Below are 22,307 nucleotides of genomic sequence, written 5' to 3'. Positions count from 1 at the left end.
AAGAGAAAGAGAGGGAGTGTGAGTGGGGGAGGGGCAGAGAGAGGGAGACACCGACTCTAAAGCAGGCTCCAGCCTCCAATCTGTCAGCACAGAGGCTGACGCGGGACTCCAACTCACCAACCTTGAGATTATGACCTGAGCCAAAGTTGGATACTCAACTGACTGAGCCACCCAGGTTCCCCTGAAGCAATTCTATATTTTATAAACTATATAAAATAACATGGCAACATTTTTTTAAAAGGTGTTGGTTTGTTATATACCAAGTCTAAAGGCTCCCTCCCCATCAAATGTCTTATTGTAAATCTACTCTATAATCTTGGAAATATTGTCTTCATTTAATTTAATCTGAAATCTCTCGGTTTTTCACCCATCTGTATACGTTTACAATAAAATACAATCTTACATTTTATTACGAAAACCACTTCTCGTATTGTTAGGTATAGAAAAGACTGAATCTGTAGTTGGAAGGTGTGGCTTCCAATTTGGACTCTGCCTTTACCCAGCCTCCTTACCTGAATCATCAGCATCTGCTGATGTAGAATAAATTCTACGTATCACATCCTGTGGGTGGTGATTTACGAGAGATAATATTGAAAAGCCCTTTGCAAACCATTACACTGTATGCAAATTAAAGTGGTATTAATATTATTACTGTGTATATTTATATATTTTGCAGTACAAAAATACTTAATAGTTTGGTAAGAGAATCAGAATATTGTGGAATAAAATAATGTAATTAAAGAGAAGAAGGTTCAAGTGATAGGCATACTAATAAAAATGAATTTCATAAGAGATAAATGGAGATGGTTTTATTAAAAATTATATTAATGATTTCTTAGGCAAATTAAAATGAGGACTATTTTACATGAAGTCCAGCTAATTCCCCTGCAATTCACTCTTTTTATAAATACTCTTGTAAGGTTAAAGGGTTTTTTCTTATTTTAGAAGATAATCATAAAGGTAGTAAGAACTTGCCTTTCCTGTTTAGTAATGTTCTATGAACATTTCTCTGGGTCATTAAATAGTCTCTTAAAACTTCATTTTTAATTATTGACCAGTGTGTTTAAATACTACTGTTATCACTGAAAACCTTTAGCAGAGATTTTGAACAATTTTGAATCCCGATTTAAATGATTTTTGAAAGGAAGTTTTTTTTTTTGTTAAACATATTTTAGGAGTAGGAGATAATAGATAACAATTGATTAGTAAAGATAGAGGGAATGTTACAAATGGTAGTAGAATGGAGAATTTTGTAGAAAGTTTCAACTAGGATACTCAAATTGGATTTGAAAATAAATAGGGAGCCCATTAACTACCAAAAGCAATTATTTTGAGTAAACAAAATGAAAAAAATTGCATAAAGATTTGAAAAATCTCAGAATGAAAAAGGATATTAACATAGTCGGAATAAAGTCTGGATGGTCCATAATTTATGTGATAGGAGTTGATTTGCAGCCAATGGTAGATTTTATAGAAGAATCATAAATCAGGAATGTTGCCAGAGATATGTTGTAGAAACATTAGAAGCAAGTAGGAGGTCTGTCTCTATAATAAGGAAACATTATAAATTTCATCTGTTTATTATATTACTATCTTTAGAAGTCTAAAGAAAGGAAATTTAAAGAAACCTAAAGAATGCAGGATTTTGCTAAATTGACAATTAGTTTTTCAAAGTCACCTATGTGGGAATTGTAGTAAAATACATTGTTAAATCAGACCACTCTGGACTCTAATAAATAAACGAAGCTTGCTTTTATGCCAGGTACCTGCATTTTTTAGAAATCTGGATTTTATCTGAACGCACCTGTAATATCATATTGTAACATTCTAAAAAAAATCTCTTGTATCTCATGTTGTCAAGGAATTATATATTATTTTAATCGAAGCTATGCAAATAAAATCAATTCATTCGAAAACTTAATGTTTGAAAATTAATGAAAGAATAGTATTTAAGAGTTGTACAACTTTATTAGTGTAATAAGGAAGAGACTGCCTAATCCTGTGAAACTTCATAGTGTGCAGTGTATGTAATGTATTTAAAAGTTAAAAGGCTACAATGGTTTTATTTCTTTTCTCTCTCATAAGCCAGCCTAACTTTTCTAGGCTTTCTTTTGTTCTTGTGTGTGTGTGTGTGTGTGTGTGTGTGTGTGTGTGTGTGAGAGAGAGAGAGAGAGAGAGAGAGAGAGAGAGAGAGAGAGAGAGAGAGAAGTGTTGTCAAGCAATCTCTTTCACATCCTGTACTTACAGAGTTGGGTATTTGATCCTATGTATGGGAATTTTGTATTTGTTCCTCTTAAATTTCATCTTATTAGTTTTGACTCTCTTCCAGTATTTTGAGATACTATAGAATCCTAAATACTCTCATTCATTATTATTAGCTGTACTTCCCAACTTGGTCTTTTGAAAATTCGATAAGAGTGATTTATATGAATTCATTAAAATTAATGATAAAAATTATTGAATTGAGCCAAGTCCTCTGTCATGTTATTAGAAACTTTAAATAGTTATTATTTGGATCTGGTATTAAGGCAGCTCTAAATCCATTTTACTATGTTTTTTGTCAAGTCTGTATTTCTCAAATATATTTTTTTTATGTTTACTTTATTTTTGAAAGTGTGCGAGCAGGAGAGGAGCAGAGAGAGAAGGGGAAAGAGGATCCAAAGCAAGCTCAGCACTGACTGCAGAGAGCCCGATGTGGGGCCCAAACTGCAAGATCATGACCTGAGCCCAAGTCAGATAGATGCTTTAACTGACTGAGCCATCCAGGTGCCCCTCCAGTATATTCTAAAAAGTATCTAAACTTAGTCATTTGCACATCTTTATAACATCAAGTTTTATAATAGTGATGTTGTTTTCTCAATGCTGTCATGGTAATATAACCAAAAAAGGGAATAGGCTTGTCTTGATTTATTCTTAGTTAATTCATATAACTCTTTATATCACTTTCTATTCTAAGTGCTCAGAAACGTTCTGAAGAATGAATGAATAAATCAATGTCGTTAAAGATCAAAAACCGTTTTCTTACAAAATTGAGGTAGCACTTCCATTTGTCTATATTCTAGTGTATCTTTCAGTAATTTCTCTGAGATCACACATGGGTTCTTTGATGACATCAACAATTCTTCAATGCAGTGCATGTTCATTTAATTCATTTCTTTAGAATATATTTCTTATGTGATCAGAGTTTTGTATAGTTTGATATACTTTTCACATTGAGCATACCTTGTATACTCTGTATCTTCTTAAATCATCTTGCAAGTCTGTACCCCATTTATAACTTTCGTGAGCAGATGAGGACTTACCAGCTCAACTCCAACTGTTTGCTGGAGAAAAAAAGAAAAACAAACGTCAAAGCTTATATTTTCCTTAAGATAGAATGTGAAAATCTAGCTTCTTACTTTTGTAACCAATGAGAATATTTTGAGAAACTTCAGAGATATGTTATATACTAATGAAATTGCCTATAATTTAGCCATCAGAGGAAAAAAAATGATAAGTATTGTCATTATTACTTTGTCATGTTTTGTGGATTTGTGCACATGACCATTTAATATTTGTATAACTGGAAAAGTGAGTTTTATTATTGCCCCATCATAACCATTTTTTGATGTAAAATTTCTTATTTATTAAAAAGTTTGTATTGAATAAAAAGTAATTTTAATGTGAAATGTATGAAATTCTTAGAAAATAATTTAATAATTAGATGACTCTATTTTTGTTCCTCTATTATTATAAAGCCTTTCTTTCTTTTGAGAATGTGAAATACATGATGAATGTTTTAGTATTCATTTTATCACTTGGACTAGAATTATAGAGAAATCATTTCTTACATAATGTTCTGTTTATACTCACAGAATTATTATAGAGCCTATTTGTTTAAACAGAAGTCTCTGTATCCTCAGTGTACTTTTGAATTTTATAATACGGAGTGAGACTAGTGGATTCAGTCTGAAAGCAGACCAAAGCTGCTTTCTTATCCATTGTTGCAATAACAATAACCAGGTGTCATGTATAGTTTATTAAACATGTTAATTGAAATTACCACTTAATCCCTATGAAAACCTATGTAGGTACCAGTATCCCCTTACAGAAGAAACTGATATTCACCGAGTTAGCGGACTTCTCCAAGGATATATATCTTGTAAGTGGTAGAACCAGAATTTGAATGTAACTGTGACATGAAAATTCATGTTCTTAGGGCGGTACCTGGCTGATTCAGTCAGGTAGAACATGTGACTCCTGATCTCGGGGTTGTAAGTTCAAGTGCCATGTTCGGTGTAGAGATTACTTAAAAATGGAATCTGAAAAAATAAAATTCATGTTCCTAGTACAGTTTAATTATACTGCACTTTCTTTGACCATGGAACTTTAATGGTAGCCAACTGTCTTGCAAATGTATGTTGTTCATCATAGCATGGGCTGGGTCAGAAAATGTAAGGGGGTCCTAGGAAACCTATCTCCTTTATTGGAGGTATAATTAAGAAGTACATATCCTGGCATTTGTGAATCAGTTGTGCTGATGAATGTATACAAAACCTAAGATGAAGATGGAGCTCTAGAAATCACTAATATTGAAGGGACAAACAGAAAAGAATCTAGTAAAGGAGATTAAAGAAGGACAGTTGAGGGAGTGTGGAAGCACACAAGCTCATGGAAGAAATTTTTAATAATGAAAAACATTTCTATAATATCTTCCAATATATATAAATCATTTACTTGGTGTCAGATACTACTTTGCATGAAGTAACTCATTTGACTCTCTTCAGTGACTTCACTTTTCAAATGAATAAAATGAAACACTGAAACTTTAATTTGCTCAAAGATACCCAATGGTTTGTGACAGAGCTAGAATCATCCATCAAGGCAGGCTAAGTGTGCAGTCTGTACTCTTCACCACATGCTACACTGCCATTTTGAATTGTCAAATATCCAAAAAGGTTAGGTGAGTTAATGACTAAATGTCACCCTTTATTATTTTTTTAATATGAAATTTATTGTCAAGTTGGTTTCCATACAACACCCAGTGCTCATCCCAACAGGTGCCCTCCTCAATGCCCATCACCCCCTTTCCCCTCCCTCCCACCCCCCCCCCCATCAACCCTCAGTTTATTCTGTTTTTAAGAGTCTCTTATGGTTTGCCTCCCTCCCTCTCTTTTATTTTTCCTTCCCCTCCCTCATGGTCTTCTGTTAAATTTCTTCAGAATCCACATAAGAGTGAAAACATATGGTATCTGTCTTTTTCTGTATGACTTACTTCACTTAGCATAACACTCTCCAGTTCCATCCACATTGCTACAAAAGGCCATATTTCATTCTTTCTCATTGCCAAGTAGTAGTCCATTGTGTAGGATAAATGTCACCCTTTAGATCTGATAATTAGAAAATCAGTTGGGGATCTTTTCCAGGAAAATTTCAGAGGACAGGTAGGGGTGACCAACCTGATTGTTCTTGGTTAGAGAAAATAAATTGTGAAAAAATAGAAATACTGAGAGAAAAATAAATTTCTGGTTAAAAGGGAATGTGAAAGAAAGGGTGGTAGCTAGAGAGGATGCAGGGTCTTAGGGAGAACCTCTCTCTCTTACTTCAACATAGTTTTGCCTGAAGGATAAAGATACAAGAGAGAAAAAGAAAAAAATGATTGCTCTAAATGCCCCAAGGGAAGAGAAGGACAGAGACAAGAATATTTGTTATTTATTCAACTTCGTATGTTAAAAGCCTACCAGGTGTCAAGGCCTGTGGCTAAGTTCATGGAGATGAGTAAATAGACACTGACCCAACTTTCCAGGGTGAAGTGAATTAACAGTATCTTGACCTTTCGAAGAGAAGAGATGCTTCCTCTAAAGGTCTCTGTGAAGGAAGCAGGACAAGTATTAATGTCTCTGTTTTATAAATGGAATAGCCTTGGATTTACTGGTTCTTGTCCTTGCTCCTTTCACTTCAGGTACCAGAGATATGATGTTCCAAGTCAAAGAGATGTGATACTCTCCGTATTAGAATTAGGTTTTAAAATCAATAAGGGTGCTAGTTTTGATTAAAACAAACAAGGGAGGAAGCATATTTTTCAGTCCCAGTCCAGACCTGCTGAATCACAGTTTCTGCAGGTGGGAACTTAACATTTTTAACAAGCTCCCAGGTGATTCTTCTGCACTCTGAGGATGAGAACTCCTGCGCTAAGTCTTTGGTCATGGAAATCTGCAGTAGGTTTCAGCCTGATGGTCAACTATTTATATCCCCTGCCCTGTATACTCTCAAAATTACTATTATTATAGACACTTGGTGATAAAAATGGAGACGTTTAATTTAATCAAGACGTATAAATTTTACTTCTTACATTCCTATTTTCTGGCTTAACATTTTGTAAACTTACTGCTCTTAACTGAGCTGTAAGTAATGAATTTTATTTCTTTACAGTGAGCTCCCAAGATATGCCTATTCAGCAGTGAGAAGTATAAATGGTTCAACATGAGCTGTTCCTTATGTAAACATACAAAAGGCCTGACCCAGACTAAATCAATTTAAAAAGGAAAACATTAAAGCTATGTTTCCTGTTATATACTTAAGGTCTTCTTTGGTTCCTTATGATTATATTATTGACCCAACGATTGCAGACTTTAGTTTATCCTCCTACACCACCTGCTGAACGGTTCAAATGGTATGGAAGATGAGTTTCGGAAGGGCAAAGCAATTACAATTATAACTCCTACATTTTAGCCAATAAAGCAGCTTTTTGTGTTAAGGGCAAGGAAGTTATGGGTATCTTGACTCACCCCCTTTCCTGATTTGAATTGCTAAGTGGTCTTAAATACTGTAATAAGGAGAGAGAGCAAAGTTGGTAGAGCTAGAGGTATGTGAATTTGAGACAAAAAAATTTGATTCTATTTATGATATCAAACATTTCCAGGAAAAATTTAATTAGGAAGTGAGTCAATATAAGCTTTTCTTATTAAGGTATTTTCATTGTATTCTCTACAAGCTTTATTGAGGTAAATTGAGAAATGAAAATTGTATATGTTTAAGGTATACAAAGTGATTGTTTGATATATGTATATAATTTGAAATTATTACCACCACCAAGCTAATTAACACATCCATCATGTTACAGTTACCTTTTTTTAATGAAAATTCTTAAGATCTGCTCTCTTAGTATATACCATTAATTATCATCGCTATTTTGTACATTAGATCCCCAGAGCCACTATTCATCTTATAACTGTAAGTTTGTATGTGTATTGTTTTTTCCCAGGTTTATTGAGAAATAATTGACATATATCACTGTAGTTTAAGATTACAGCACAATGGGGCACATAAGTGGCTCAGTCAGCTAAGTGTCTAACTCTTGATTTTGGCTCAGGTCGTTATCTCATGGTTTATGAGTTTGAAACCCGTGTCGGGCTCTGTGCCAACAGCATGGAGCCCACTTGGGATTCTTTCTCTGCCCCTCCCCTGCTCATGCTCGCTCTCTCTCAAAAATAAATATTTAAAAAATCTTTATAAAAAAAGATGTACAGCATGATGGTTTGATTTACATATATTGTTGAAATGATTATCACAGTAGATTCAGCTATTATCCATCTTTTCATATACATGCAATAAAAAGAAAAGAAAGAAGACACAGAAGGAAAAAATTTTTTCCTTGTGATGAGAACTCTTAGGATTTACCCTTAAAACTTTCCTGTAGATCATGTAGCAAGCGGTGTTAGCTATAGTCATGATGTTGTACGTTACATCCTTAGCACTGATAAATCTTATAACTGGAAGTTTGTGCTTTTTGACCACGTTCTTTAATTCTTCCCCTACCTCTGATAACCATAAGTCTGATCTCTTTTTCTGATCTCTCCCTTTTTTTTTTTTTTTTTGATTGCACATATCAATGAGATCACAGAGTATTTGTTTTTCTCTGACTTATTTCACTTAGTATAATGCCTCCAAGGTCCATCCTTGTTGCCACAAATGATTTCTTTGTGTGTGTGTGTTTTTTTAATGGCTGAATATTTCCTTGTGTGTATGTGTATATTACATCTTTATCCATTAATTCATTGATGAACATTTAGGTTCACTGCATTTTGTAAGGTAGACATTAATATTAGGCATTTTGGTTCTTGCTAAAGTTTAAAGCTCTTTTCCTATCGTGAGTTCCCTAGTAAAGTATCATTTTATTAGAATTCTTTGCTCTAATGAGTTTGCAGTTTCTTATGCTATGGAAATGTAGTGCACTAAATCAAAGCTGTCTTGATTAAAATGTATTTTCATTTTTGGCTTTGCAGTCAAATTGTCTTTCACTTCTTTTTTTTTTCCCCTAAATTGTTTTTTACTGATAACAACCTGTTTTTAAGTTATAAAGTCATATACTTAGGGAAAATTGCATTTTAAAAATTGCAAAATGATTTCTAGCATTTGGAGAAATGAAAATAAATTATCTTCAAATTGTGTCTGTACTTATACCTTCAGGAAAAGATATAGTTAAATACATCTTTTGCAAGACATCTTGTTCTCTTATTACTTATTTAAAGTTAATATGGTATTTGAACACATTTTGAATGTTTTTTATATTTAATATTGAAAAAATACTTTGAATATTTTATAATGACTAAAATGGGTTTAAGTGTACATTAAACAAAATGGGCATCTTACACTTTAAAAAATAAAGATGAGTATTTCAAGTTGAGGAAAAAAATAAGTACTGTGTGAAAAATGAAGTGAATCAATGCACCATTGTATGTTTTCTGACTTGAATTGAAAATAACTCATAAGGATCACATAATTGGAAAGAAAAATTAGATTTTATTACCTAAGTCTGAAAAAAAAATTACCCTGTATTCATTTTTAACAGAGAAAAATCAAACCAAACTTGTAAAGCTAATTCTTTAAATATATTTGATTTTTATATTAACCTAAACTAATAAGCCAAATGGCCTACCTGTATTATTTGTAATAGTAATTTAAATTTTATATTGGGAAAATGCACAAGAATACATTGTTTTTTAGATTTGATATCTCAGGAGGCTAAAAAATTATTGAGGAAAATACGTTTTTTAAAGATGCAACTGTATTTTTAATTGGCCTAAACTTTCCATTACCAATTGTTTGTTATCTTAGAAAATGTGGGGGGCAGGGGGCGGTTATTACAAACTAACCAGCATGCTATTAAAATGTTTTTAGATTGATGAAACAGATCAAATTAGAAAATTTGGGTAGAATTCATTCAGTTTGAGTAATTGAATTGAGGGTCATTTGTGCTGTTTGCTCAGGTTTCTGCTTTTTCAGAACCCTCTTGTGTGCTTTATCTGGGTGAGCCTCTCTTCCTCTCACTTAGTAATCATTTCACTTTCATTTAACATTTTATGCAGAGACTGAAGAGATCATCAAAGTAGGATGATTTTTTTTCTAACACTGAGGTTTTTATGATGTGGCAAGTTCTACGCTAGACTCCTTCTCTTAATTCTTACGATTAAAACAGAAACTAAGCTCTTTCTCTACTCTTGACTACTGTACTATTACATAAATTCTGTAACTTTTATGGCAGAGGAGAAAATGCCAATTTGCTAGATAAGCCTGACCTGTGGGCTGCAAATCTTCATCCCCAAAGCTGGGCCTAGTGCATTCTCGGACATTTTGTGAAGGACGGACCTGTCTTTGGCTTGAAGCCTCACTAGCCTGAGGCTTTACTTCCTTCCTTCTCCATGCGAACCATTCAGAGCATCTTCAAAGTGTCTGGATATGTTACCCTCTCACACATCTGGGCCTTTGAACCTATTGTTCCTTTGCCTGAAATAATTTTTTTCATTATATGAAATGAGATTGGGATTTTTTTTTTGAACTCCGTTAAATTCTGGACCCTTAGGTCTGGGTCAGGTGTCCCACTTACGTGCTTCCAATTGCATTCTATACCTAACCTTTTATAGAATTAACTGTTTTGCTATTGCCTATAAATCCCCAACTAGACTATAAGCTGAATTAGGGCAGGAACCACACAGGAACCCAGTATCCCTAGGGCCTGACATTGGGCCTAGCATGCAGTGCTCTACTAAATATCCTTTGAATGAATGAATGAATGAATGAATGCATGCAAGTTTGCTCATTGGCCAGAGGGCTAGTTAGGAGAAGAGTTTTGACAGTCTTGAGTAAGACAAGAAATAGGGAAGAACTTGGATGCTTTTCACTAGTTATTACATTATCAACAGTTTTAACTGTCAAGATAAAGTTTTAAAGTAGTCATTTCCACATAGAAAAAGAGCTATAAAAGGAAAAGTAGCATTGTATTTGGTGGAAGAGATGAGAGGACAACCTTTATATAAATCGCACGGTGAAAAGGATAAAAAATCTCTTTAGGGACAGTGATAAGTTAGAGGAGAGACTTTTTTCCACAATAAATTGTAAAATCTTTGTTCCTATAAATCTTTCTAATATCCTCTTATTATCTGTTTTATCTCTACAGCATCATAGTTGTGTTTTTTTATTACAAAATTAATTTATTAGGCTTTTTATCTTTATCTTTTTTTTGTCTCGAATACTAGAGGTTTGTCTCTTTTAGGCTTTGTTGATTCTTCTGTGTCTTTTTTATTTCATTAATTTCTGTTCTTATTTTCTTCTAGTTTTTTTAGTTTATTCTGCCTTGTTATGTTTAGCTTATTAATCTTGGACTTTACCAACATCCCCCATCATAGTAGTACACATTTATAATTGAAGAACCTACACTGACATATCATCATCACCGGAAATCCATAGTTTACATTAGGATTCACTCCTCATGTTATATGTTCTATATATTTGGACTGATGTATAATATGGTATGTCACGTGTCCATAATTACAGTATCATACACAGTACTTTCACTGCTCTAAATTGAGCACCTTTTCATTTACCTGTTGGCCACTTGTATGTCTTTGAAAGAATGTTTATTTCAGATCCTTTGCCATTTTTAAATTGGTTACTGGTGGCTTTTTGTTACTTAGTTTTAGGAGTTCCTTATCTATTTAGGATATAATTCCTTACCAGATACATGGTTTCCAAAATTTTCTCCTATTTCAGAGGTTGCCTTTTCATTTTGTTGATACTTTTCTTTACTGAGCATACGCTTTTTGTTTGATAGACTCCCACTTATTTATTTTTGTTTTTGTTGCCTTTGCTTTTAGAGTTAAATCCAAGAAATCATTGCCAAGACTTTTGCCAAGGAACTTACCCCCTATGTTTTCTTCTCGGAGTTTTGTAATGTCAAGTCTTTCATAACTTCCTGCATAACTATAGCACAATATCAAAACCGGGAAATTGACATCAGTACAATCCACAGCTGTATTCAGATTCAACAGTTTCTGGATGTACTCCTATGTGATTATGTGCATATAGTTCTATGCAATTTTATCACATATGTAGATTATTTTAACTGCCATTGCAATCAAGATACAGAACTTACCACAGAGAGGCTCCCTAGGAGGTCCATTTTTAATTCATACTTTCACTGCTTATGTAGCCCTTTGTGACCCCAGCTTTATATGTAGGGTCTCCACTTAAGCTGATTCATCACCTTGGGTGGGCCTTGAGTTTTAAATCTCCTCCTGTGTAGTTACTAGAGCAGAACATCAGTGTCTGTGCAGGATTCAGCAGAAACCCTAAGAGCAAAAGCTGGCTTTGGCAGGTGCTTCTTTATTAATGTCCCTGGTTTTGCTTGGGCGCGCATCTAGGGTGGGGGAAGTTTGAAGTTTCTGTTCCGTTGTGCCAACTCTGAGAGGTGTTTAAAAAAATTTTTTTTCAAACATTCTGGTTGTTTCAGTCTGAAGATTCGTCCATGGTTTCTGATGTGCCTTATTTTGGAAACAGGTGAACCTGGAAATACTAAAGAACATTTATCTTGAGAGTTTTCATTATGGTTTTACATAATCAGGAAAATGGGCTTTGTTTTATTCTTGGTGGTGATGCATTTATGATTAGTTGTAATTTGATATGTTATTCATTCAGAACCATTTAAGAATCCATTCAGAAATGGGTGTAAAATTTATAATGGACCTTTTTATGAGTAGTTTAATTTCTTGTCATATATTTTATTTCTCTGTATTAATTTTAATATTGAAATAACTAAGGCACAGAGAAGTTAAATATTTTCTCCAAGCTCATGATCATTGGAAAATCTGAGAGTAAAGTTCATATGAATCTTTCAGTTATCCAGTTTTCTACAACTCGGATATAAATGGTTTTACCATTGGCTTTTAAGTTAAATGAACTTTCAAATCACGTTAAAAATACAGATACTTATTTCAAAAACAAAGAAAAAGAGAAAACATGAAATCTCCAACCCTGATTCTTAGAAAGCTTGAAATTTTAAAATAAGCATGCTTAGAAGTATCTGGCTGTTGCTAATTATACAGACCATTTGCATAGGGAAAAGAACCTGTGGGAAGTCACATTTTCCACAGATAGATAGGAGGAATATATCTCAATTTAAGACCAAGAAAAAATGCGGGGAATTTCAAGCCTACATGAAAAACTCTGATGAAATTCAGGGTTTTGTGGTTGTAATCTTATGATTATATATAGCGTCCATGTGCCAAGGGAAATAGATTGATGTTAATGCTGGGCTGGGTTACTTTGTCTTTTAATAGAGCGCTGATTATATTTCATAGCATACTTTTTCTTTAGGGATTCTTCAAGCATTTTAGGTCACCTTAAAAATATGTTTACGCAATTTATTTAAAGTGTGGAAAGCATTGGCTAGTTTAAAATAAGGAAATGTAACTTTTCTATGGGGAATAATAATCTAAGGAATAGGCTAGACCACCAACTGCCCAAGATATTTGCTGTATGTTTGAATTTATGTGCATCCCAATCAGAAGTTTACTGTTTAAAGACTGTGTTCTTAACTACTGTGGACAGATAGGTTCTCCATTTGAGATGTATCAAGATTTGTGTCAGTTCAAATCAGTGAATTGAAACAGCATTTACTGATGGCTTGATAGGAGAGTTGTTCCTGACTTCAAGAAATTTATGGTGTGTTGGGAAAAACTGACAAGTCATTGTGATGTTACTGTACTTATAGAGAGACCCCAACAGTACAGATTAGGGAGAGAGGGAGTTTGGAGAAAGGCTGGTCAAGAAGGTGTTAATAGAAAGTGAAGTCTGAGATGGGCCTTTAAGCAGAATTATACCAATATTAAAATGAAAGAAGAGTATTCTGTCAAAACAATGATATTCTAAATGTTACCCCGTCCCATCTGCACCCTCATTCATTCTTTTTTTTTCTTTGCCTTCATTAGGGCAAATTGAAAAGGTTCATGTCCATTTTATGGGCTTTATTTCTAATGCAATTATTTGGTTCAAGTAAAATTTTAGGCTGTTTTCCTTTGCATGCCCAGTCCTCCTAGATTGCAATTGTTCAAAGTTAGAAAAGAGAAGAAAGGGAAAAACAAAAACAAACAAACAAAAAAACAGCTTCAGCTCTTACCTTAGGGATCCTGAGAATTCATCCGTCTCTTTCTCTGGCTCCTGCTATGGTTTCTTGACCAATGCCTGTTTGTTTCCCTATTCCCTCTTATAACCCCCTCTGATATCTCCCTCTTATAACCCCCTCTGACATCTCCTTACCTGAACTGCCTGCTCATTTAGTTCCAGTTCTCTCCCAGCTCCTCTCTTCACTTGAATTCATTAGTATCAGCCCTCACCTTGCCTGGCGCATCCGATGCTATATCCATTCCCTTGCATCTGGCCCACACACCTGCCATCTTGAGTCTCAGTAGTCCTCTACCTTCCATCTGTATTTGACCAGCCTCTGGGCATGGTCTGCTCCACACTGCTTACTTTTAGTCTTAATCAGATTCTTACCCTATTTCTGTAGTTTTTACACCACAACCCATGCTTCCCATTCTCACCACCCCCTGCCAATTAATTTCATTAATGTTCAATTGCTGTAATTAATTTAGTTGTATTTTTTCTAATAACTGAGATTATAGATTTTTTCAGTATTTGTACTAGTAAAAATATTTTTATTCCCTATATTATTTCACTTTTTGTGCTGATTGAAACTTTCATAAGGGCCATATATTATTTTCCTTTTGATAACTCCATTTAAAGCATTTATGAACCAAAACAAAACCAAAAAGTTCCCAAGATCACACAAACAGGTTTACCTGACCTCTGAACCTGAACCCAGTTCTTTCCTGCCCACCATATTGTCTTGTTATTTTCATTCTAAAACCCTCATGAAAAAGTTAACAATTTACTTCCTCTAATTTAGCTTTATGTTACTGATAATTTTATTCATTTGCACAGTATTGGGGCTAGTAAGATCAAAGTTTCAACTCTTTATGGGTCAGTTATCCTCACTGTGCCTCTATGTCAGTAAACAATATAGTCTTCTCAACAGTTTAGTCTACTAAACAAGGGCAAAGGGTAAGGGAGTACAAAAGATCAACAAGGCTCTATCACCTTTCCTAACAAGACATCAAAGGCCTGAGGAAGGGAGGTTATTAGCATTGGAGAGAAAAAGTTGTGGTTTTGCTACATACTACCTCAGTACCTTTGGCTAAGTCTTTCTACCTCAATTGTTTCCTCTTCAGTAAAAAAGGAGATAATAGAGCCTCCACAACATCTCAAGGATTGAAATCATGTATGTGAAAGTATTTAGGAAAACAACACAGTGCTGGGAACAATATTAAAAAATCATTGTAGGGTAGAGTACTGGACATGATAACTTTGGGGTATACATTCAAGGCCTCCTATGTGGCAGCTTACCTGCCTCAGAGATTTGAATAACCCAGTGAATCCATCAGTAATCCAAAAGAAAAAAATGATAATGTTACTATGTTAGTGAACAAAATAAACGGAATATTTTATCTATTCAATTTTTTTCATTGCCTTTTCAGGAGAGCTTTGAACTTGGGAATTCTTCGAGATCCTGGATCAGAAATTGAAGATAGACAATACCAAATAGATCTGCAGTCCATCAATATTGGTACTGCACAGTGGGATCAACTAAAACCGGAGAAGGAAAGTGGCACACGAGGGGTGCTAACAGAGAGTGAAAGAAATTCTCAGAATCCAGCCCTTGAGTGGAATATGGCCAGCAGGTAGGAAATTATTGAGCAACTTTCTACACTTTCTAATATTTCATTACCAGAACAGTTAGTGATAAAATCTTTAGCATGCCCAACCTAAGTGCTTTGGTACCACTTCTGCATTTCATGACAAACATAAAATATATTTTGTAATTGTAGCTAATGATTTTTCTTGGAAATCTGTTACACTGTAATTATTACAGATTTAAGACTGTGTCAGCATTTTGTTTTTTTTAAAGCTTGCTATTGATGAAAGACTGTACTTCAGGGCTAAGGATACATTCACATTTTTCCTTGAAATCCGTTGTATTCAAGGTCAGATTATTTACGTCTCTCCTTTCTGTTTATGATGATAAGAGGAGGAAAGTAACGAAAGCTCTGGATTGCCTTTATTTTTTTAGTCCACTTTAACTAAAAGCACCCATGTTCACAGAGAACATTCTTAAAGGAATTAGTCCTGAATGTGAGTTACAAGATTTGTAGAGAGCCGTTACCATCTCACCAAGACTACTCGTAGTTTCTCATCAGAAAGTTAGGTAGAATTGTTTGCTAGAACAAAGATACTAGGCATTAAAAATATTTTTTTATATTGTAAACCTGAAAGTCTTTATGATTTTAAAAAGCGTTCACTATTTTTTTCACTTTTCATATTGTTTGGTGTATGTGTGTGTGTGTGTGTGTTTGCTTATAAGATTCACTAACATTAGTTGTTTATAACACACCATGGTGGTTTGTTGATTGAATTTCTTTAAAACATTGTGTGTAAACTTTCTTGTATGCCTTTTGCAATGCTGATTGCTTTGGGGTTCTGCCCTTACACTACCAAAACTATATTTATCTACGTCTTGGCATTAATAATAGCAACAACTTTAATAATTGCTTATAAAATGCTTATCACTTACCTAACTTATTTAAATTAATTTTAACAGTAATGCTATAAGGTATGAATTGTTTTCTCTAATTCTACATGAGGAGTCTGAGGCCTACCAAGGTAAATAATGTGCCTAAAACCAAATACCAGGTGGTAGTCTGCTGCTTCCTCAGGCACCCACATTCTTTTGTAATTTCATTGTGGCCCTTTTCATAATGAGCTTCTTTCAGCTTCCTGAAAATAAGGTTTGTCGCTTGCTAATAGGCCTTGGTATGTGAACTCCGCCTGGAGCTCTCTTAACCCACCCTGTTCGCTTGCCTAACTCCCATCATTCATCAGGCCTCAGAGTATAAACATCACATTTTCCAGGAAGTCTCCCCCTGAGCTTCCATGAGAACACAGAAAGTTCCCCTTCTGTGTGCTCTTAACGTATCACTTAGCATATGCCCCCTAAATTTGGGGTGTAAATTTGTGTGAAAAGTCTCCCACTGCCGACCAAGATACATTTCAAGAGAGGGATGCAGCCAACACTCCCAGCACTTGGTCCTGCATGGTGGATCTGGTGCACACCTCACATGCACTGCTCCAGTCCTGATCTGTTAACATCACATATCAGCCAGGGCCCCATCTTTCCTCCGCTTCACTCATTTTTCAGATCCAGGAAATTCCACCTTACATAATTTATAGGTCATCTTAAGAACTGCAAATTCTAGGGGCACTTGGGTGGCTTAGTCAGTTGGACATCTGACTTCGGCTCAGGTCGTGATCTCACAGTTCATGCATTCGAGCCCCATGTCAAGCTCTATGCTGACAACTCAAAGCCTGGAGCCTGCTTCGATTTCTGTGTCTCCCGCTGTCTCTGCCTCTCCCCTGCTCATGCTCTGTCTCTCTCTCAGAAATAACCATTAAAAAAAAATAATTAAAAAAGAACTGCAAATTCTATCAACAAAGAAGGTGGGGTTATTTTCCTAGGAAATTTTATGACCGTCTCTCCTTAACTCAGCTGTATCTCTCCTATTCATTCTTTAATTCATTTTAGTAAAGAGTTTGTGTACCTGTGTGTGTTTTAATAATAGAATTGAAATTGAGGCGCCTGGGTGGCTCAGTCACTTAAGCATCCGACTTCAGCTGACATCGTGATCTCGCGGCTCACAAGTTCGAGCCCCATGTCGGGCTCTGTGCTGACAGCTCAGAGCCTGGATCCTGCTTCGGATTCTGTGTCTCCCTCACTTGCTCTGCCTCTCCCCCGCTAGTACTCTGTCACTGTCTCAAAGTAAATGAACATATAAAAAATAAAGAATTGAAATTCACATAATAAGATGAACTATTTAAAATGAACAATTCACTGGCACTTTGTACATTCACAATATTGTGTAACCGTTACCACTGTCTATAACCACTACCTCTGTCTTGTTCTAAAACATTTTCGTCATCCCAAAGTAAAACCCCTTACCCATTAAGCATTTTCTTCTACATCTGTCTCCCTCCCCCTGGCGCCTGAAAAACACCAATCTGCTTTCTGTTTCCATGGTTTTATGTATTCTGGATATTTCATATAAATGGGATCATACAATATGTGACCTTTTGTGTCTGGCTCATTCACTTAACATAATATTCTGGAAGTTTTTCTGCATTGTAGCATGTGTCAGTATTTCATTCTTAGTTATTGTTGGATAATATGCCACTGTATGTAAATACCAGAGTTTGTTTATCCATTCATCTGTTGATGGGCACTTGGTGTGTTTCCACTTTTTAGCTATTATGGATAATACTGCTGTGGACATTTGTGTACAAGTACCTGTTTTGCTACCTGTTTTCAGATATTAGGGATATATACCTAGGAATAGAATTTCAGGGTTATATGGTAATTCTATGTTTAACTTTCTTGAGGACTTGCGAAACCATTTTCCACAGCAGCTGAACCATTTCACATTTTCACCAGCAATGCTCAAGGTTCCAGTTTCACCACATTCTCACCACCACTTATTTTCCTTTTTTTTTTTAAACTATAACCATCCTTTGGGTGTGGTTTTGATTTGCGTTTCCATAATGATCAGTGATATTGAGCAGTTCTTCATATGCTCTGTGGCCATTTTTATATCTTCTTTGGAAAAAATGCTTATTCAAGCCTTTTGACCTTTTTTAAATTGAGTTGTTTGGGTTTTTGTTGATAATTTATGGGATTTCTTTTTTTATTCTAGATGCTATACCCCTATCTGATACATAATTTATAAATTATATTTTCATTTTCTTGATAATGATCTTTGCACAAATTTTTATAATTGATCTAAGAGTCCATTGCCAAATCCAAGGTCATGAAATTTTATATCCATGTTTAAAAATTTTTTTTAATCTGTCTATAGTTGACACACAATGTTACACTAGTTGCAGATGTAAAACATAGTAATTCAGCTTTTCTGTCTGTTATACTGTGCTCACCACAAGTGTAGCTACCGTCTGTCACCATACAACACTATTCCAGTATCATTGCCCATATTACCTATGCTGGGCCTTTTATTCTGGTGACTTATAACTGAATGTAATGTATCTGTATCTCCCACTCCCTTCGCCCATTTTGTCCATCCCCTTCACCCCCTTTCCTCTGGCTGCCATCAGTCCTCTGTATTTATAGGTCTGATTCCGCTTTTTACTTGTTTGTTTATTCTTTTTTTGTTTTTTTAGGTTCCACAAGTGAGTGAAATCATATGATACTTGTTTTCTCAGTCTGACTTATTTCACTTAGCATAATACCCTCTAGGTTTGTCCATGTTGTTACAAATGGCAATATCTCACTGAGAACAAACTGAGGGTTGATGGGGGGTGGGAGGGAGGGGAGGGTAGGTGATGGGTATTGAAGAGGGCATCTTGTGGGATGAGCACTGGGTGTTGTATGGAAACCAATTTGACAATAAATTTCATATATTAAAAAAAAATGGCAATATCTCATCCTTTTTATGGCTGCATAATAGTCCATTATGTGTATACTTATATGTATATCTTCTTTACCCATTCATCTATCAGTAAACATTTAGGTTGCTTCCATATCTTACCTATTGTAAGTAATGCTGCATTAAACATATATTTTTTCAAATTCATGTTTTCATTTTCTTTGAGCAAATACCTAGTAGTGGAATTACTGGATCATATGGTATTTCTGATTTTAATTTTTTGAGGACCTCCATACTGTTTTCCATAGTGGCTGTACCAATTTACATTCCCACCAACAGTGTGCAAGGGTTACTTTTTCTCTACATCTTTGCCAATACTTGTTATTCCTTGTGTTTTTGGTTTTAGCCATTGTGACAGGTGTGAGGTGATATCTCATTGTAGTTTTGATATGCATTTCCCTGATGTTGAGCATCTTCTCATCTGTCTGTTGGCCATCTGTATGTCTTCTTTGGAAAACTGCCTTCAGGTCCTCTGTCCATTTTTTAAGTGGATTGTTTGAGGTTGTTTTTTTGTTTGTTTGTTTGTTTTTGGTGGGGACGGGTGTTGAGTTATATAAGTTCTTTATATATTTTGGATATTAACCCCTTATTGGATATATCATTTGTAAATATCTTGTATTCAGTAGGTTGCCTTTTTGTTTTGTTGATGGTTTCCTTCACTGTTCAAAAGCTTTTTATTTCGTCCTGCTCCCAATAGTTTAATTTTGTTTTCATTTCCCTTGCCTTAGGAGACATACCTAGAAAAATGTTTCTATAGCCAATATCAGAGAGATCACTGCCTGTGTTCTCTTCTAGGATTTCTTATAGTTTTATGTCTCACATTTAATTTTTAGGTCCATTTTGAGTTTATTTTTGTGTATGGTGTGAGAAAGTGGTCCACTTCATTCTTCTGCATGTTGCTGTTCATTTTTCCCTACACCATTTACTGAAGAGACTATCTTTCCCCATCGTATATTCTTGCCTCCTTTGTTGTAGATGGGTTTATTCCTGAGCTTTTTTCTCTGTTCCATTGATCTATGTGTCTGTTTTTGTGCTGGCACCATACTGATTTGGTTACTACAGCTTTGTAATACATATTGAAATCTGTAATGGTGATCCATACAGATTTGTTCTTTTTTCTCAAGATTGCTTTGACTATTGAGGTTCTTTTGTGGTTCCATACAAATTTTATTATTATTTGTTGTAGTTCTGTGAAAAATGCTGTTGGTACTTTGATAGGGATTGCACTGAATCCAAAGATTTCTTTGGATAGTATGCACATTTTAACAGTATTCATTCTTCCAGGGTGCCTGGGTGGCTCAGTCGGTTAGGTGTCCAACTTCGGCTCAGGTCATGATCTTGCGGTCTGTGAGTTCGAGCCCTGCGTCGGGCGCTGTGCTGACAGCTCAGAGCCTGGGGCCTGTTTCGGATTCAGTGTGTGTGTGTGTGTGTGTGTCTCTCTCTCAGACCCTCCCCCGTTCATGCTCTGTGTCTCTCTGTCTCAAAAATAAATAAACATTAAAAAACAATATTCATTCTTCCAATCCATGACCCTGGACTATCTTTTCATTTGTTTGTATCTTCTTTAATTTCTTTCATTAGTGTTTTATAGTTTTCAGAATACAGATCTTTTACCTCCTTGGTTAAGTTTATTCTTAGGTATTTTATTCTTTTTGGCGATTTATACTTATGCTTTATTCTGTGTTTTATGGGTTTAGCTCTTATAGCTGGATTGTTGATTCATTTTGAGGAGTTTTTGTTTGTTTGTTTTTATATATGGTACAAAATAAAAGTTCAACTTTCTTCTTTTGCATGTGCATATACAGTTGTCCCAGCACCATTTGTTGAAGAGACTCTTCATTCCCCATTGAATGGTCTTGCCATGCTGTTGAAAATTAAGACTTAGAACAACCATTATATGCCATAGAATGTCTTTTACACTAGAAAAGCAAAATGAAATAATTTCTGATATGTGTCCATCCCTTGTAGGTCTCAGTGTCCAATCAAAGAGTTGATAGTTAAATTACCTATTAGAGTGCAGTGAGTGAAGTACACTGGTAGATGTAAATATAGGATGTTTAGGATTACAGAAAAGCCACATCAAAATCAGAATAAATACATTCCATGTACATAGGACATCTTGGGCTAACAGATGTGACAGACACTTAAACAATAAATCTAATACTGACATAGATACAAAATAGAACATTTAAAGAAATGAATGATGAACTCTATGGGTAGGTTTTCAGGGATGGTTTCAGAGTACACAGCTTCTGAATTTGTTTCCAGAGTATGGGTGACAGGAGTGGAGAGGGGCCATTTTGAACTAAGAAAGCAGTAGACCCACAGGCTAGGAGTATGAAAACGTGGCATATGTTATCACTTCTGAATACCCAGTACTTAATATTATACTTGGCACATAATAGGAATATATTAAAGATTTGAGTGAATTAATGAAAGATTGAAGATTAGATGATTATGTAGAGCTAGCAGATCAGGTGGCTCTGAATGTTTCTGAGAGATATTGATTCAAATGAAGACGGAACTTTAGACCTGATGTACTTTGTAGTGCTGATTAATCTTGATAGAAATATAAACAGAACCTTAATGTGATTATATTTTTGTTTTTCAATAGGTATTACAGGTAAAATTCAAAACATATAAAAAAATATTCACTGACGAATAACTTGCTCCCTCCCCTGGCCAATATTAAATAATAACCTTTACGATGGTTTTCATTCATTCCTTCTGAGTATGTTACTCGGCTTCTGTGTTTAGTCAAAATGTGTTTCTATGTGTATGTTGGGAGAAGGGAATTTATACATAAAAATTATCACATTTTAAAATGTGTAGATCTTCTAAAACCCCAGTTTTTCAGCTGAGGGAATACATTAGGATTCAGTCAAGGCAGCAGAACCATTATAAGTATTATAGCATAAGGGATTTATTGTAGGAATAAGGTCTTACTCAATTGTGGAAGAAGCTGTGAATTAAGGATCTAAAGATAGTGGATCAGAGACATGTCCCCAGGCATGTCCAGCCACTGGAGGGACCCTGGAGGCTGGTAGACAAGTCCATGGGAGCATTGCCTCTGTTTCTGGGAGTAAGCCTGCAGTTGTTGTTAGTCTGCAGGGCCAGTGGTCAGGAAAAAGAGCCAGTCACAGAACTGAGAAGAGGGAAGACAAGCTGGAATCTGCCAGCACCTCTGAATTTTACTGTATTTTAAAAAGCATGACTTTCAGAGAATATTGGCCAGTATTTGTTTCATTTACACCTCTAAATCTCATGCAGTTTTCTCTCTAAACTCTGAACCATTCTTGGCAAGTTGTTACAGAACAGAACCACTACAAGAGACAGTTTCAGGAGGTTCCTTGCCTTGTGCAATGTCACTTAAAAGTAGAGCTAAGTATAGAACCCTGGTTTGCTACCTCTTCCTCAACTGCTTTTCTTATACTCAGCGCTCTGACC

At 35.2% G+C, this 22,307-nt stretch overlaps 1 protein-coding gene across 2 annotated transcripts in view; it reads left to right on the top strand.

Moving 5' to 3' along the window:
• Window positions 1-22,307, top strand: part of VPS13B (vacuolar protein sorting 13 homolog B) — an 820,834-nt gene that overhangs the window by 519,379 nt on the left and 279,148 nt on the right. For both annotated transcript variants that reach the window (XM_030304021.2, XM_032591891.1), the window contains one exon: window positions 14,850-15,053. In XM_030304021.2, coding sequence (XP_030159881.1) covers window positions 14,850-15,053 — 204 coding nt within the window. The remainder of the gene's footprint in view (window positions 1-14,849; window positions 15,054-22,307) is intronic.

This window comes from Lynx canadensis, chromosome F2 (assembly GCF_007474595.2).
Source record: "Lynx canadensis isolate LIC74 chromosome F2, mLynCan4.pri.v2, whole genome shotgun sequence".
Lineage (NCBI taxonomy): Eukaryota > Metazoa > Chordata > Mammalia > Carnivora > Felidae > Lynx > Lynx canadensis.
This window is presented reverse-complemented; position numbering and strand designations above follow the sequence as displayed.